Genomic DNA, 17,266 nt, shown 5'->3' with positions numbered 1-17,266 from the left:
CACAGATGAGAACAATTTTAAAAGACCTAAAACACGGTGGGCTATGTTATTTTAATGAATTAGAAAACTCAATATTGTAAAGATGTCAATTCTCTCCAAATTGGTCTATAGGATCAATATAATTCTTTTATCTTTTATTTTTATTTTTTGAGAGAGAGAGAACGAGGGAGGGGAGGAGGGGCAGAGGACAAGGGAGAGAGAGAATCTTAAGCAGTCTCCACACCCAGTGCCAAGCCTAATCTCACAACCCTGAGATCATAACCTCAACCAAAATCAAGAGTCAGATGCTTAACTGACTGAGCCACACAGGTGCCCTGATCAGTGCAGTTCTAATCAAAATCCCAGCAGGATTTTGTGTGGAAACTGACAAGCTGATTCTAAAATTTATATGTGCAAATGCAAAGGCTTTATAATAGCTGTAGCAATTTTTAAGAACAACAATGCAGCTACAGAACTCTACTATCAGTTCTCAAAATGTATTACAAAGCTACAGTAATTTCTTTTTGAGAGAGAGTGTGCGCGTGCCTGCGCATGAGCGGGGTGGGGGCAGGGGCAGAGGGACAGGGAGAGAGAGCATCCCAAGCAGGCTCATGCCGAGCGGAGAGCCCCATGTGGGGCTTGATCTCATGACCCTGAGATCATGACCTGAGCCAAAATCAAGAGTCGGATGCTCAAAGAACTGAGCCACCCAAGCGCCCCTAAAGCTACAATAATTTAGATATGTACAGAGCCCACCTTACCATAATACCTCTCTTACAACTCAGCGCAGAAAAGGACATAGTCTTTTCAACAAGTAGTACTGAGTCGATTAGATATCCATATAAAAAAGTAAACTTTGACTCTCCTTCACATCATATACAGAACATCTAGACGGATCATAGATGAAAATGTAAAAACTAAAACAATCAAGCTTCCAGAAGAAAATATAGGAAAATATCTTCATGGCTTGAAGTAGACAAAAAATTCTTGAACAGGAAATAAAAAGCACTAACCATACAAGATTGAACTGAACTTTCATTCATCAAAATCAAGAACTTTTATTCATTAAAATTCATCATTAAGAACAGGAGAAAACAAGCTACAGACTGCGAAAAGATTTTTGTAATATATAGATCTACAAAGGATTGTACCCAGCACATATAAAGAACTCAAAAGAACCAACAAGAAAAGGATATATAACTCAATTTAAATACAGGCAAAAGACTTGAATGGGTACTTCCAAGAGGATGTCAAAGTGAGCAATAAACATATGCAAGGTACCTAAGATCATTAGTCACTTAAGAAATGCAAATTAAAACCACAATGAGAAACCACTACATACCTACCCAAAACAGGTAGAATTAAAAAGACTGACATTGGGGTGCCTGGGTGGCACAGCGGTTAATGGTTAAGCGTCTGCCTTCGGCTCAGGGCGTGATCCCGGCATTATGGGATCGAGCCCCACATCAGGCTCCTCAGCTATGAGCCTGCTTCTTCCTCTCCCACTCCCCCTGCTTGTGTTCCCTCTCTCGCTGGCTGTCTCTATCTCTGTCGAATAAATAAATAAAATCTTAAAAAAAAAAAAAAAGACTGACATTACCAAGTGTTTATGAGGATATGGAGCAACTGGAAATGAAATCTCTTTCATTAATATGGGGATGAAAACTGTACAACTGCATTGGAAAGGTACTTGGCAGTTTTTACGAATGTGAAACATACTTTTTTTTTAAGATTATTTGAGAGAGACAGATAGATGGAGGTAGAGAGAGCACAAGCAGGGAGGAGAGGGAGAAGCAGGATCCCTGCTGGGCAGGGAGCCCAATGTGGGACTCGATCCTAGGACCCTGGGATCATGACCCGAGCCAAGGCAGACGCTTAACCGGCTGAGCCACCCACGCGCCCCAATGTGAAACATACTTTTATACTCTATGACCCAGCAGTTCCATTCCTGGGTATATATCCAATAGAAACGAGTGCTTAAGTCCACTAAAAGATATAAAAGAATAGTCGTAGTAGCTTTATCCATAACAGCCTCAAACCAAAAAAACCCAAAATGTCTATCAACAGTAAAAAAGGGTAAATAACTTGGAATACATAAGAAAATGAAAAAGAGTGAACTACCAATATACGCAACAACATGAATGAGTCGGGCAGACATGATGTTGAGTGAAATGAATCAGACACAAAAGAGCACATGCCGTAAAATTCCATATTCATAACTTTCGAATCAGGCAAAACCTATCGCTGGTGAGAGAAGTCAGAACGGTGATTATTCTTGGAGGAGGTACTGATCAAGAGGATCCCACATGGGATGCTGGAAACGTTCTACGTTGTAATACGGGTGGTGGTTAAAAGGATGTATGCATGCATGTAAAAATTCAAGCTGTACACAATATTTCTGTATGTTTACTTTAGGTTGGTTATTTCTCAATTTAAAATAAATATTAAGAAAACCCACTGTGATATTGGCACAGTAATAGTGTTTATTTTAGGTTGGTTATTTCTCAATTTAAAATAAATATTAAGGGGGCGCCTGGGCAACGCAGTTGTTAAGCGTCTGCCTTTGGCTCAGGGCGTGATCTCGGCGTTCTGGGATCGAGCCCCGCATCAGGCTCCCTGCTCCGCTAGGAGCCTGCTTCTTCCTCTCCCACTCCCCCTGCTTGTGTTCCCTCTCTCGCTGGCTGTCTCTCTGTCACATAAATAAAAAAAATCTTAAAAAAAATAAAAAATAAATAAATATTAAGAAAACCCATTGTGATATTGGCACAGTAACAGATAACTAGATCAGTAAAGCAGAATATATAATCCAGAAATAGACTTCATGTATTAAAGAGATTTTGCTTTATAATAAAGGGGACATTTCTATATCCTCTTCTGCCTCTAATGCTGCCATTCGGATACAGTTCTTGGCACCATGGTAGTAATCTTGCGACCTAAAGGACAAGCAAGCAGGCCAAGGATGGCAGAAAAGAGGATGGAAAGAACCTGAAACCCTTGAGAATATCAACGCACCCCAGAATTACCCATCTCTGGAAAGCCTTACTTCTGCGTTTCTTATTATTTGAGATTTTTAAAAATCGACTTTTAATTGGATTTTAAAAGCATCTTAACAGAGAATCAGTTAGGAAGTCACTGAAATAATTCACGGGCAGCCTCCACCTTCCCAGGCCCCGTAGCTTCGGCACAGCAGCGCCTCGGGGAGCCCCAGACTTTCAGAATAAACTGTCAGAAGTTTATTCCCACCATGGGGTTTGAGTCTCTGGAACAAGGGGCATCACTCACCTGTCCGGTCAACATCCTTTTTCATGGGCAGTACGGTATAATCTGGTTGCTCGTCTGAGGCCTCAAACATCCACGACTTGGGCTGTCGCATGGAATGGGGCTCTTTCTGGGCACTCCCCCTGCCTCCAACCCAGTCCCCTGACCCGTTGCGGAGCTGACACTGCTGTAGGTACGGGATCCGGAAAATTCTGTTTTGGTCCAGGCTTAACTTCTTCAGTCTTCAATTAAGGAAAGTGAATACAGAATCACAGCAATAATGATACCTCAGGCGCATTTTCCAAGCAACTTTAGGGAAAGAACATGGATTCAGGCTTGGACACTTACTCCTCTGGCGTGACCTTGAGCCAGTGACTTAACCTCTCTGGGCCTCAATATCCCTATCTCTAAAATGGGGATAATAATTCATTAACCTTTCAAGGTTCCTGTGAAGATTAATAAGACAATGTAAATGGCCCAGTACAAAGTAGTATTCAGTAAATGGTAGTTGAATCCAAAGTAAATTTTCCAGAAATCTAAAGCTTAACCACTTAAATGCCAGCATTTTCATTACTTTAATCAAATAGGTAGAATTCGGCAGTTAACCTTATCTTTCTGATTCCGAGTTTTTTTTTCTGTCCCCTCTCTCAGGAGTCAGGAGCCTGTCTCTGGTAATATCTCTTTTTACCCCCCCTTTCTCTTTGTCGCTTCTAATCCAGTCACTTGATCAGAGATGTCCTGCTGATGCCCCACTTTAATGGCTGAGCTAAAGCTCAGAGGGAGAAGTGAATCACCCATGGCAGCACAGCTGGGATTTAAGCCCAGGCCTTCTGGATTCCCAAGCAGCTCTCAGGGTGTGGGCCAGGCTGGGGGTACTAGGGGGCCCTGCAGAGAGGGGACTGTGGCTTTACCTTCTGAGCCCGGCCAGGCTGGCAAAGCAGTTGGGGCTGGAGAGCTTGTTGTCATCCAGCATCAGTGTCTCCAGCGCCGGGAACCTCAGGATATACCTCCTGCTTGTCAGTGATGTTACAGATGCTTCCCTGTGAGCGCAAGGATCCTGCATAGTGAGCAAGGGCAGGGGACACACTCCACCATCCCCAGGAAGGAGGAATGGGGATAGGAATAGAGATGGAGGACTGGGAATCCATCAAGAGGCATAACCAGCTTGGGAACTTCTCTAGTGCCCCTGAGACGTCCCTGCAGAGAGGGACCAGAAGGTGTAATTCCTTCCCCAACTGACCCCTTCCCCAAATCAGTCTTCTGTATGGAGAAAGGTTGCACATGTTCACAGACAGACTCAGTGAGACTGGGTTGGGGTAGGACGGGGGGGGGGCACTAGTAATGCTCATGGAACATACCAGAGAGAACGAAGTATGGCCAGGTTGAGGGAAAACATTGTGCAGAAAGAATACTGCACAATTTTGAGTCAGATCAGACTCCTGGGTATGCTGCACCACCCCAAGGATTGGTAACCATGGAAGCATCAGAAGATAGAGCCCTTGGCATGGACCACAGCTTTGGTTCATGTGGCGTAAGGTAGGCTGGCTGCAGTGAGGCTCTCCTCTAAAGCGACTTAATAAATGCACACATCAGTAGGGAGTTGAGAAGTTTCTTTTAAAACTCAGACTCTCTGAGGAGTCCCAGAAACACCAGAGAGTGGAATTTAGTGGGCTGAGATCCTGAATCACACAGGTGGGGCAGGAAGTGGTGGCATTTTAGGTCCTACCATTACTGTGGCCTCACATTCAGGTCCCCAGGTGGATGAGACCTAGGTAATTCTTTTTTATTTTTTTTTTCAACTTTTTTTTAAAAGATTTTGTTTTTTTACATCATCTCTACACCCAATACGGGGCTCAAACCTACAACCCCAAGATCAAGAGTCACGTGCTCTACCAACTGAGTCAGTCAGGGGCCCCTAGGAAATTCTTTTTAAGTGCGCAAAGGCAGATGAGTCAAATCATGTTTCCATTCCTCCCTCCAACTCTCTCCCCTCCACACACCCAAATAAACACTCAAAACACTCAACCAAGAAGGAAAGAAGCCCTTTAGTTCATGGTATTTGAAGGTCACAGATGACTCTTTTCCTCTCCTGAAAGGACCGACTTTCATGCAGTAAATTTTTAATTTCTACCTGAAAGCAATTACAGGAGGGTGCACAGCAGCTCTGTTGATTTATAATTAATTGGCCAATCTCTTTTTTACGTCAGTCAGATGTGGAAGAGCTAAAAAATAAGCCTTCAAAAAATTCCTCTTACACCCCGTAATGTCTGAGAAGCTGGCTCTGTCCTGTCTCTCGTGACAAGTTGCAGTGTTTTGCCTTTTAAAAGTTTCACCCTAATTATAACATATAAAAAGCTTCATTTTGTCTCGAAAACAGATGTCTTAAAATAGGGAGGTAGTCAATAGGTGGGTAAGGAGGACAAGATGCAAGGCTTCAGAGGAAAGCATTAGGCTCTCCCACTGGGTCCTTCCCGTGGCAGTTTTGGGAGAAGAGCTCTTTGAAGTGGCAGGAGACTATTGTATGGAGAGGCTGAGGTTTCCAGCTGTTCAGAGTGATGCTATTTTTATTATACCTTCTCTTGGCAAAAGGAATTAATACCATTTAAAATACGAGAGATTTGACTAATTTTTTTAGAAGCTAAGAGTATGCCCCAGTGACTGGATTCAGGAATGGGAATTGGGATGTGGTATTAGAAGCAGCTTGGGAGGGGCGCCTGGGTGGCACAGCGGTTAAGCGTCTGCCTTCGGCTCAGGGCGTGATCCCGGCGTTATGGGATCGAGCCCCACATCAGGCTCCTCCACTAGGAGCCTGCTTCTTCCTCTCCCACTCCCCCTGCTTGTGTTCCCTCTCTCGCTGGCTGTCTCTATCTCTGTCAAACAAATAAATAAAATTTAAAAAAAAAAAAAAGCAGCTTGGGAATGGGGGTCAGCAGCCCTGGCCTCTGGTTCTGGTGCTTCTGCTGCTTGGCTTGCTGGGTGATTTCTAGCTGGTGTTGAGCATGTCTGGTCCTGGTCAGTTCCTCTATCTACATGATGAAAGAGGATTTCTTTTATTTTACATTGTAAGACTTTGCATGAGGCTGAAAATATTGCTGAACAGACTGGATAAAGAGCTGCAGTAAAACAGATGAAACTTAGCAAGCTCTAATGTCCATGAAAATGTTAGGTCAGCTTCTGTGGTAAGATCTAGAAAACGCACCACGCAGACACAGGATGTGGGAGATGTAGCTTCCCCACTCGCGTGAGTAAAAGAGGACTTATGATATGGCGGCTAAAAAAGCTGGCGTTCCTTTAGGTGGCATTTTAAGGAAAACAGTGGTTAGAAAATAGAAGGTAACCATCCCCCTCTGCTCCGTGCTGGTCAAGCCTGAGAGGGGTCCAAGGGGAACGGGGAATAGGCCTCATGGGAGACCCAATGTCTCAGATGCCGATCCAAACATGTAATAGGGCAGGCCGATGATGGAGTAGGTCGGATATGATCCCCCTAACTCGCCCAGACAGTCATGTGATCTATCCAGAAATGGAGACACAAATAGTTCTGAATAGATGAGGTATGTGGTGAAATGGAAAAAAGTGAAGAGAAAGGAGGACGCAGAAGCAGGCAGAGTCAGGTCATGAAAAGCCTTGTGATCAATGTTAATGGTGTTTATCTTTAGAACAAGCTGCTGAAGGGCTTCGAGCAGGGTGGTGATGGAATCAGAGGTGCCTTTTAGAAACATCCCTCTGGCTGATGGCCAAGAGGGTGGGTTGGGAGGCGATAAAGAGAAAGAAAAATGTGACAGGTCCATAGCTGTATCCCAAGTAGCAGGGGCTGTGTTGATGGGCTGCGGCCAGACTAAACAGGAGGGAACAGAAAGGGCCAAGGTTGAGAAACATTCAGGAAGCACAATTCATAGCCTCTGGTTACTGAATGGCTGTGCAGGGTGAGGGAGGGAAGAATGCAGGCTGATGCCCACGTTTCTCACTCGGACAACTGCACAGTTGATGGACAGCAGCTCCGGTCCCTGAGGCCAGGGACACAGGAGGGGGAGATCTCGGCACGGGCATGTGTGTGATGACTTCGGTATGATGGAGTAAAATATATGGGCTCATAGCTCAGAAGATGGATGTGAAGTAGAGATATAAAGAAGACTTGGGAAAGGATGAAACCACAAAAAAAGAGGATAAAAACTAAGAAAAACAGTGGGTCGAGAGTGGACAACTGAGGACCATCAACACTGAAGGGGTTGGCAGAAGAAGAGGAATCCACAGAACATTTTGAATGTGGACAGACAAGTGGGACGAAAATAACAGTAATACTTGTTTGCAGCCGCATAGCTTTCAAAGCACAGTTATTTCAACCAATGCTCTGATGTAAGTAGGAGTACATTTATTCTCCCCATCTTATATATAAGGAAATAGAAATACCTAGGGGTGGAGACTTGCCTTACTTTATGCAACAAGGCTTCCCACTGAAAACAACTAAAATGACGAATAAAACCTAAAAAGAAAAAAGATCCATCATTTAAAAAACATACAAGAAGATGTGAAGACAGTAAAGCTGTAGTATGCCAAAATCTAAAAATCCAGAGACAGAAACCAAGCACAAGGAGGCACATTTGCCTTTTAGACTCTTGCTGATCTTGTTGAAACAGCATGTAATTGGAGACCCCCTACACAAACACAGGATCCTACACTCAGGAGAGCGAGAACTAGCATTAAACCCGCGCTCCTCATCCCACAGCTAGGGAAAAACTGCCACGGAATGAAAAGAAGGGAAGGGGAGGGCAGACTGGTCCTCTTGCAAAACTGTAGGCCAAATTTGTATCATCGGAGTGGCTCAGAGAATATCCAGCTAGTTTAGTTTAGTTTAAAATGGTTCCATACTGAGTGCCCCTAGGCACCTGGCCAAAATAAATGGAAAGGTTTATGGTATTGCAGACTAAATAATGTGGGCCAACTCTCCCTTGAGTATAAACTAGAAAATGCAGACAAAATATATATATTAAAAACAATTTTCTTTAAGGCATCTGGGAACTAACAAGCTGTGAGAAATTAAGGCGCTAAGATTTGGAAAAAGAAGGAAATCAAAGGCGATCTTGCAACATTTGGGGTCTCTTTTCCCCTAGGGCTACCTGATGACTCCAGAAATGGCAGAGAGGCTGAGATGTTGAGCAGAGATTCTGACAACCTTGCTAGTCTAGGGGCAAGAGTCCAGGGTGCACCAGAGATGGGGATTCCTGATAAACTGTCCCTGCTGTAAGGACTAAATCCTAGGGGGAGGTGTGAACTAGCAGAGACTGAAGCCTAGCTTCAAATAATTATGCATAAACTATACAATCAAAAAAATATCTAGAGCTGGGGAGAATAAAAATGATTTGGGTTGCCCAAAGGGAGAGTCACAGCCTCTTATCCAGTTTCCTATTCACATTTAAATTAAAAACAATTAAACTTAAATAAAAACAAAATTTCAGTTCTTCAGTCACACTGCTCATATCTCAGGTGGCTACCATATTGGACAATGCAGATACAGAACACTGCCAACACTGCAGAAAATTCTATCAGACAGTCCTAAACGAGGCCTTTGAAGGATTACTAGACAATATCTGCCATCGGTGCTGTCTGTGGATATGAAAGGTATGGTGGTCTATCACTCCAAGTAGGGGATTACGGAAGAATGGAAATTTAGCCTGTGAATGAACCCAGTGAAGTCATCAGCCTACTTTGTGGTTATCTCCCCAGTTCCTGAATATATAATTAGAATGGACATACCGAGCAACTGACAGAATAACCACATTTGTTTCCTGACCAACAAAGTAAGGACTTTCTAGAAGGAAGGGACAGATTGAAGCCCTAGGAAATCTGCTTCTAGAACCGCAAGCCTAAAGTTATTCTGTATCCCTGAGGTAATTACAGAGATTACTGCCATCACTAAAGACAATAAAGATAAAAGGATATCGAGTCTTATGATATTCCTGCTTAACTTGTTTATTTGGCTTGTGTAGAAGACAGATCATGAAGAATGACTACACATTACTGCAGACTTAATCACGTGGGGACTCCAGTTTCGCTGCTGCCCCACGTGTGGACTCTTCTTACTCCAGTACATCAACACAGCCCCTGGCACTCGGGATACAGCTAAGGACCCATCAAATGTTTCTTTCTCTTTACCGATGAACAAGAACTGCCAGGAGCAGTCTGCTTTTGCCTGATGGGGACAACAGTACATCTCTGCCCTCTTCTCTCAGGGCCGCATCGCCTCTTGCAGCCCATCATCATCTATTACACATCTGTTTCGGTATTGCACAGAACCTCAGGTTGATTGGACCTGATGAGCAGGAAGTTGCAAATACTCAGATGATTTAGGAAGATGCATGTGTGTCCGAGAATGGAGGGAAACCCCACAAAAATTCGAGGAACTACCTACCACCTTGATTAATTTTCTTGATGGCCAGGTATCTGGGAGCATGCTGGGATACACCTCCAATGTGAAAGACATAATCCTTCCCCTTGCACCACCTCTTACTTAAGAAAAAGGCACAAAGCTTTGTTGGCCGTTTTGGACTTGGGAAGCAATGTATCAAATATTTGTGCTGTTCTGATCCATTTACTGAGTATCCCATGAGGATGCCAGTTTTGTGTGGGGTCTAACTGCAGTGCAAGCTGCTCTCTGGGCCTTATGTCATTGGCCAAAGGCGTTGGGCAATATGACTCAGCAAGTCCAACCGTGCTCTAAATGTCTAAGGCAAATAGGTGTGCTGTATAGTACAGGGTTACCACACATCCTGGTTTTCAAGGACACTCTGGGTTTTCACCAAAATAATTAATAGTGTTCCTTTTCCCTCTCGAGTTTGTCCTAGTTAGATGGATAGATTATGTGGTCTCTCTATGAACGGAGCCTTTTATAGGGCCCAATTGCAGAATTATTTTTTAAGTTTTTTTTTTTAAGTAATGTCTACACCCCGCATGGGGCACGAACTCATGACCCCACGATCTAGAGTCAAACGCTCTTCCAACTGAGCCAGCCAGACACCCCTGCAGAATAATTTTGGAGTAAAGTTATGCCCTATTCTTTTTTTATTTGAGAGAGCCAGCACAAGCAGGGGGAGGAGCAGAGGGAGAGGGAGAGGGAGGGGACAAACAGACTCCCTGCCGAGTGGGGAGCCCGACGCAGGGCTTCATCCCAGCACCCCGAGATCATGACCTGAGCTGAAGTCAGACGCTTAACCAACTGAGCCACCCAGGCACCCCAGAGTTATGCCCTATTCTGTGGATAACTATTTTCCTTTTGAAAAATAGTTTCTGGCTTACTACCCCATGTTGATGAAGACTGAACAGCTGATCGCAGGAACACGAAGTGACCAGGCGACCTGGCCGGCTCATCGTGACCTGAATGTGCAGCAGAATTCCCTCACCAAGTGAAAGCAACATGGGAGATCCAGCTCAAGCAAGTCGTGTGAAGGACGTGGAAAAATCGTGTGAAGGACTATGGCTCAGATTCCTATGATGCCTACTCCCGCGGTACTGTTACCTCTCCATAAACGCGCAACTAAGGTTCTATGAGCCGCTGAGGTAGGAGAAAACCCCTTAGCTGGGTTTACAAATGATTGTGCATGAAATGCTGGTGCTAAAGATAGACTGTTACAGTATTACAACTTTATACGGGGGTGACTCTGAAAGACAAGGGAAGAGAAATCCTCCCAATAGGTAAAACGTAGAGCAATATATCTGTTTGTGTGGTTTATGCTGATTCATGGGCAGTGGCTGATGGTTTAGCTAAACAGTCCAAGTTTGGAAAAAAAATAATGTAAAACTGCTGACAGGGAGGTGTAAGGGGAAACTATGTGAAAGGACCCGTCAGAATGGATGAGGATTATTTGCCTCCCATGTGAATGCTTCCCAAAGGCTACCCACTTTAGAGGAGACTCTCAATGACCAGGTGGACAAGATGACCCATTCCATGGAGTCAGTTGGCCTCTCTCCTCGGATACCCTAGTGCTTACAAAATGGCCTTAGCACAGGCATGGAGGTTACACACATCCCCTCACCAGAGCAGATCTGGCTACCGCCCCTGCTGAGTACCCACACTGCCATAGCAGAAGCCAATGTTGAGCCCCTAACATGGCATCATTTCTGAAAGAATTAGCCAGCCGTCTAGTGGGAGGAGGACTACAGTGAGCACCTTCCTTCATAAGACGAGCAGTGATTTATTTTCCTTAACAGAATAAACACGTATTTTGGAAATAGATTTACATTCCCTGATAGTCTACCAGCATCACCATCTGGGGACTTATAGAATGTCTTCTTCTTTACCCTGGTACCTCACATAACACTGCTTCTACCCATGGAACACATCTGATAGCAAATACGTGTAATAATGAGCCCGTAAACATGGAATTCACTTTTTTACCATGTACCCCATCATGTAGAAGGTAAAGTGGTGTTTTGTTTTTTTTTTTAAGATTTTATTTATTTGACAGAGATAGAGACAGCCAGCGAGAGAGGGAACACAAGCAGGGGGAGTGGGAGAGGAAGAAGCAGGCTCATAGCAGAAGAGCCTGATGTGGGGCTCGATCCCAGATCGCCGGGATCACGCCCTGAGCCGAAGGCAGACGCTTAACCGCTGTGCCACCCAGGCGCCCAGGTAAAGTGGTTTTTTAACAACTTATTTATTGCACCAGCTAAGAGACTACTCCCTGTGCAGTTGGGGCTCTGACTACTTATAGGATAAGGTTTCACAAAAACCAGCAACCAATACTGATGCTATTTTTCTCATAACCAGAACGTAAGATCTAGGACTTAACGGAAAGAATTGAGAACAGATCTTCTTACAATCATCCAGTTGCAGAATTTTTGCTTCCACTCCTGCAAGTAGGGATCTTAGTTGCCTAGGGAGGAATACTTTTACAGGGGACACAAAGAATACTTCCTCTTAACTAGAAGTTGAGATTGCTACTGGCCACTTGGGTTCCTCAAGCCACTAAACCAATAGACAGAAAAAGAGGAGCTTACTATATTGGCTGGGTGATTGATACTGATTATCAAAAGTAGGTATGATTGCGGTTATACCTTGAGGACAAAAAGAAATATGACTGGAATCCAGGGAATTATAAGGTGTTCCTCTTAGAAGTGTCATGTCCATTAGTCAAAGTTAATGGAATTTTTGCAAGATGAAAAGAGTTCTGAAGACGGATGGTGGTGATGGTAGGACAATAATGTGAAGGTACTTATGTGAATGTCACTGTACATTTAAAAATAGTTAATATAGGGGACGCCTGGCTGGTTCAGTCAGTAGAACACCTGACTCTTGATCTCAGGGTCATGAGTTTGAGCCCCATGTTGGGTACAGAGATTATTTAAAAAAAAAATTTTTTTAATGGTTCAGATGGTAAATTTTATGTTATGTATATATTACCATGATTTTAAAAAGCATTAATAGAAGACTACCACAACCCAATAAAAAAGCATTCATAACTCTGATCCTTCAGGAATGATAATTTAGGATATCATGCCAGTTAAAGAGCCCAAACAGCCAAGGTGCTAGATAAGGGAGAAGGAAACATTAAGTAGGTGATAGAAGAAGGATTCATAAATATGTACGATGGCCTCCTGATCAGGTAAGAAGAGATTATCATAGCAAATATGTATATTTTCTTCCCTGCTTGTTATGTGTGTGTAAATTGCTAGTGGTGAATGACTTTGCAACTTAGTTTTTAGGTTATAAAATATCCACATGGCATTGTGATTGCTTTAGAAGAGAAAATAATATCATCCAGAAATGGATACAATGATCGATGGAATGGTGTCTCATCCCTTTCTAGAAGACGGTGAAAGTCTTCGTGGAAGAGGAAACCTTCCATGAAGGAACCTTCATGAGAAATGAAAGCATATCGTGGTTGCTAGTGTTGTAAGGAAATTAAACATGGAGAGGAGGAGAGGAGATGCTGGGTTTCCAAGGGTTGGGTGGCACCAGTCATCTGCCTGTTTGCTCTTGAACTTTATTCCTTTCCTCCCTGCTCTGCTATGCATTATAAGGGGCCGGGGCCACTGCTGAGCTACACTTCCCAGACCACCTTTCCAACTGGCTTCCAGTGAGATCCTGCCAAGCGAGGGACTGGTGAGCCCGGAAGGCCAGCACAGGGGGAGAAGCAGTTCTCTCATTTGGTTTCTGGAGCGTGCTGGCGGCAGCAGCACTGCAGCACCGGCATCCATGCCGGTGGAGGTTCCAGCCCTGACTGAGCGGCGCACCTGTGGCCGATCTGGAACCACAGCAGCAAGCTCTGTAAAAGCCCAGCAGCAGGGACAGGCTCGTGCGCCCCAGTCCAGGAGTGTGGGGGCACCTGATCTCTGGGTATCCACCTTCTTCCTTCTTGCTCTCCCAGCCCTGCCACCGCCTATGTAACCAATTCCCTCTATTTATTGTTGCTAATAAATAGAATAAAGGTACTCTGATTATGATTTTTTTCAAGAGTCCTTATCTTTTAGAGGTATACACTGGATTATTTACAGGTGAAACTACACAAATCTGCTGTACTCATTTATAGCCGGATATGTCTGAGATTTGTCTTAAGAATAATTGAAGGGGGGGCACCTGGGTGGCTCAGTAGGCTAAGGGTCTGCCTTCAACTCAGGTCATGATCCCAGGGTCCTGGGATTGAGGCCCATGTCAGGCTCCCTGCTCAGTGGGGACAGCTTGCTTCTCCCTCTCCCTCTGGCACTCCCCCAGCTTGTGCTCTCTTGCTCGATCTCTCTGTCAATAAATAAATAAAACCTTAAAAAAAAAAGGAATAAGGTTGGGTGTGGTGGGGTATAGATGAAGGATTGGCTGTGACCTCCGAACTGTCAGTCAATAATTGTTAGGTGACAGGTACATGGAAGTTCATTTTGCCATTGACTCTACTTCTATGTGTGTTTGAAATTTTCCATAATAAAATGCCAACTATTATCTCTCCCCATGAAAAATAATTAACTCCCCTCAATTTGCAATACCTCAAATGGTTTTTTATTCCCGACTAGACCCTGACCAACGTATGTCTGGTCATAGAGAAAGCCTGCCGAAGATGAAGCCAACACCGAGGGAAAAAAGATGTGTGCATGTGCCTGAGAAAGTGACCGAGAGAAAGACGAGACAGAGGTTACACACATGCTTCAGAAATACACTGAGATGCACGCAGAGCCCTGACAACATCCTGTGCGCCTGTGTCCAGCCATCGGCGAACGCAGCGTCCAATTAGGACTTCTGGACTTCACAGTACATAAGCCAATACATTCCCTTTCTGTTTTGTTTTTTTAAGATTTATTTCTTTATTTGCGAGAGAGAAAGAGAACGCACGTGGGTGGAGGGAGAGGAAGCAAATTCTTAAGCAGACTCTCCACTGAGTGCAGACCCCAATGTGGGCTTGATCCCATGACCCCAAGACCATGACCTGAGCCAAAACCAAGAGACGATGCTCAACTGACTGAGCCACTCAGGTGGCCGTAAATTCCCTTTTTGGATAAGCTAGTTTGAGCTGACTGCTGTCACTTGCAAACAAAAGGAGCCTAATGAAATCCCTAATGTAATGATCATTACTATTATCCAAACCCCTTGGGTAACTAACCAACCACTCTCATCACTATAAACTCCATCACATCTGCCATCATCACAACAAACGTTCACCATGACTTTCGCCTTCACCATCTCTAAACTGGCTAACTTCCACTGAATACGTACTTGTGCAAAAGCACTGGATCCTCATCCAGGTGCTTCAGAGCAAAGATGGCGAAGACAGAGCCTCTGTCCTTATAGTGCTCGCAATCCTTTTGGGAGACTCTCATCCATTTATCTATTTCCATATATTTACATATTTATGAGACAAAGTCACAATGGAACATATAAACTTCTAAAGTAAGAGGGAAAACATTAAATGCAACAGATGCTTAGAGAAGGAAGGAAGAAGTATGGTCTAAAGCAGTCAGGGAAGGCTTCTGATAGGGAAAGGAGGAGGGTCTGAGCAGACCCTTGAAAACATGCAGAATCCACATAAGAAGAAAACATAATGGTCATAAGCATGGTCTTTGGAGTCAGATGGACTTCGTTAAATTCTGGCTCAGTCACTTATCGGCAGTTATTTAACATAACTGTGCCTCAATTTCCTCATCTATAAAACATGGATAATAATAGAACACCTACTTCATAGGGCTGCTTTGAGAATTAAATGAGTTAATACGTATTTAGTGCTGAGAACAGTGTCTGGCACATAGTAAGACCGATGTATACGGCATTAGCGTTATTATACATTCTCGTCTGAAGGCATAGACTGAACCAAGGTGCAGAATGGGAACATACAAAGCTTAGTAGGTTTGTGAAGGGGAATAGCGTGGCAAGAGCAACAGCCATAATTTACCAACGACCAATCAGAGACAGGGAGAGTGACTTGCTAGATACCTGAGTGTCTCCTAACAGCCCAGCAGGGTGTGAAGACACCCGTCTGAGGCCTAATCATTCTTCGGGGCCCTGCTCCTATGACTGCCTTTCCTAGGAGCTTTAGTAGGCAGCATTTTCCCTGGTTTGAGCACTCATAGCCTGTCTTCATAGCACTTCTGAGCTGCTCTGGGCTATTTCCTTGCATACTTGCACCCAAAAGTTCATGAGGGAACACTTGGGACGGACCCTAGGATGTAGAACTTACTGTTCTGTGACAGCCAAATTGGGTGGCAGGGAGGTGAGCCCGTTGCCTGTAAGGAGCAGGACACGGAGGTGTGGCAGAATCCCCAGATCACAGATGGCCTCTGTAGTCAGGCTGTTGAAGGAAAGGTCCAGGAACTATGGTACAAAGATAAAAGATGGGAGAACAGAAGTACTAGGCATGACAATGACGCTCATACACGAGGTGGGAGCTAACTCCTTTTTTTTTTAACCTTCTAGGCAACCCCATCACTCATAAGCCTAAAACCTTCTTGACTCTCTGGATGAACATTCAAGGCCTACCATAGTCAGTGCCTGGCCTATTTGCTAGCCTTAGCTCCTCTGTAAATCTTGATTTATCCTCTGGTGCTGACCAGACTCCTTCCCCATTCCCTGCACCACCCTACCTAGAGAGCTTCGCTTGAGCTTTTCACTCAACCAGGAGAGCTTTTCACTCTCCATGTATCTGAATCTAAGGCCCAGAAGGCCAACTCAAAAGCTGCCTCCTTATAAATCCTTTCCTAATTTCCCAGCCAGATGGAATCTCTCTCTCTCCCCTGAATTTGAGTACTTTACCTAGGATACTTCTCATGGTCAACCAGGTGCCTGATAGGTGGGTACACATCCAAGGAATAGGGATGTTGGTGCATGGATGTGCCTAGCATAGTCCTGGCATGCAATGGTAGGCTAGACCATAAACTCCCTGGTCAAGGGCCATGCTACTGTATCACTATATCCTTGTAACCTAGCGGAGGACCTGGTACACAGTAGGTGCATATAAAAAATCAGCTGAAATGAACTGGCTTAGGAGGGCAATGACCCAAACTGTCACTATTGACCACTTCTAACTGGCCACCTAGATTCATGAGATAGTTGACTGGGTCAGGGGCCAGCCAGGAAACTGAGTTTCTATCTACAAAGACAATTGGGATAAATGATATCAACCCAATCTTTATTCTTTCTCTTTAGGGCCTCTCTAGACACTCACTTTAGCTCTCATGTATAAGTCGGCTTCCTTTCCTCCCCCTCTATCCACACACACTCACCGAAACCTATTGAATCGGGACATTTCAGGTTGTTACCCAGCCGGCTGACCACATCAGTGTTACACGTCAGTCAGACACAAAAACAAATGGCTGTAGGGCACTGCCAGAGAAGGACTGGATTTGGTCTGACTCCACTCTAGTAATCAATTGATGGGTCCTGTAGACCCGAGTTTAAATACTGGCCAAATGTGTGATTTGGGCAAATTTCCTAACCTGAGCTTCTATAAAATAGAAATAATGAATTCTTATGAGATATTATGTAAATAAAACCTTTAGCATGAGTCTGCCACATAGTAAGTACTTAGGTAATGCTGGCTGTCATCATTATAACCATCTC

At 44.2% G+C, this 17,266-nt stretch overlaps 1 protein-coding gene across 1 annotated transcript in view; it reads right to left on the bottom strand.

Annotated features, from left to right (window-relative positions):
* XRRA1 (X-ray radiation resistance associated 1) overlaps nt 1-17,266 on the bottom strand; it is a 58,740-nt gene that overhangs the window by 19,212 nt on the left and 22,262 nt on the right. Inside the window, exons 8-10 of the mRNA XM_026518106.4 lie at nt 15,888-16,021; nt 4,149-4,277; nt 3,262-3,479 (exon numbers count right to left, since the gene is read on the bottom strand). Coding sequence (XP_026373891.3) covers nt 3,262-3,479; nt 4,149-4,277; nt 15,888-16,021 — 481 coding nt within the window. The remainder of the gene's footprint in view (nt 1-3,261; nt 3,480-4,148; nt 4,278-15,887; nt 16,022-17,266) is intronic.

The sequence above is a fragment of the Ursus arctos genome, unplaced genomic scaffold (genome assembly GCF_023065955.2).
Source record: "Ursus arctos isolate Adak ecotype North America unplaced genomic scaffold, UrsArc2.0 scaffold_22, whole genome shotgun sequence".
NCBI classification, from domain to species: Eukaryota; Metazoa; Chordata; class Mammalia; order Carnivora; family Ursidae; genus Ursus; species Ursus arctos.
Note: the sequence above shows the minus strand (reverse complement) of the source record. Positions and strands in the feature narration are given on the sequence as shown.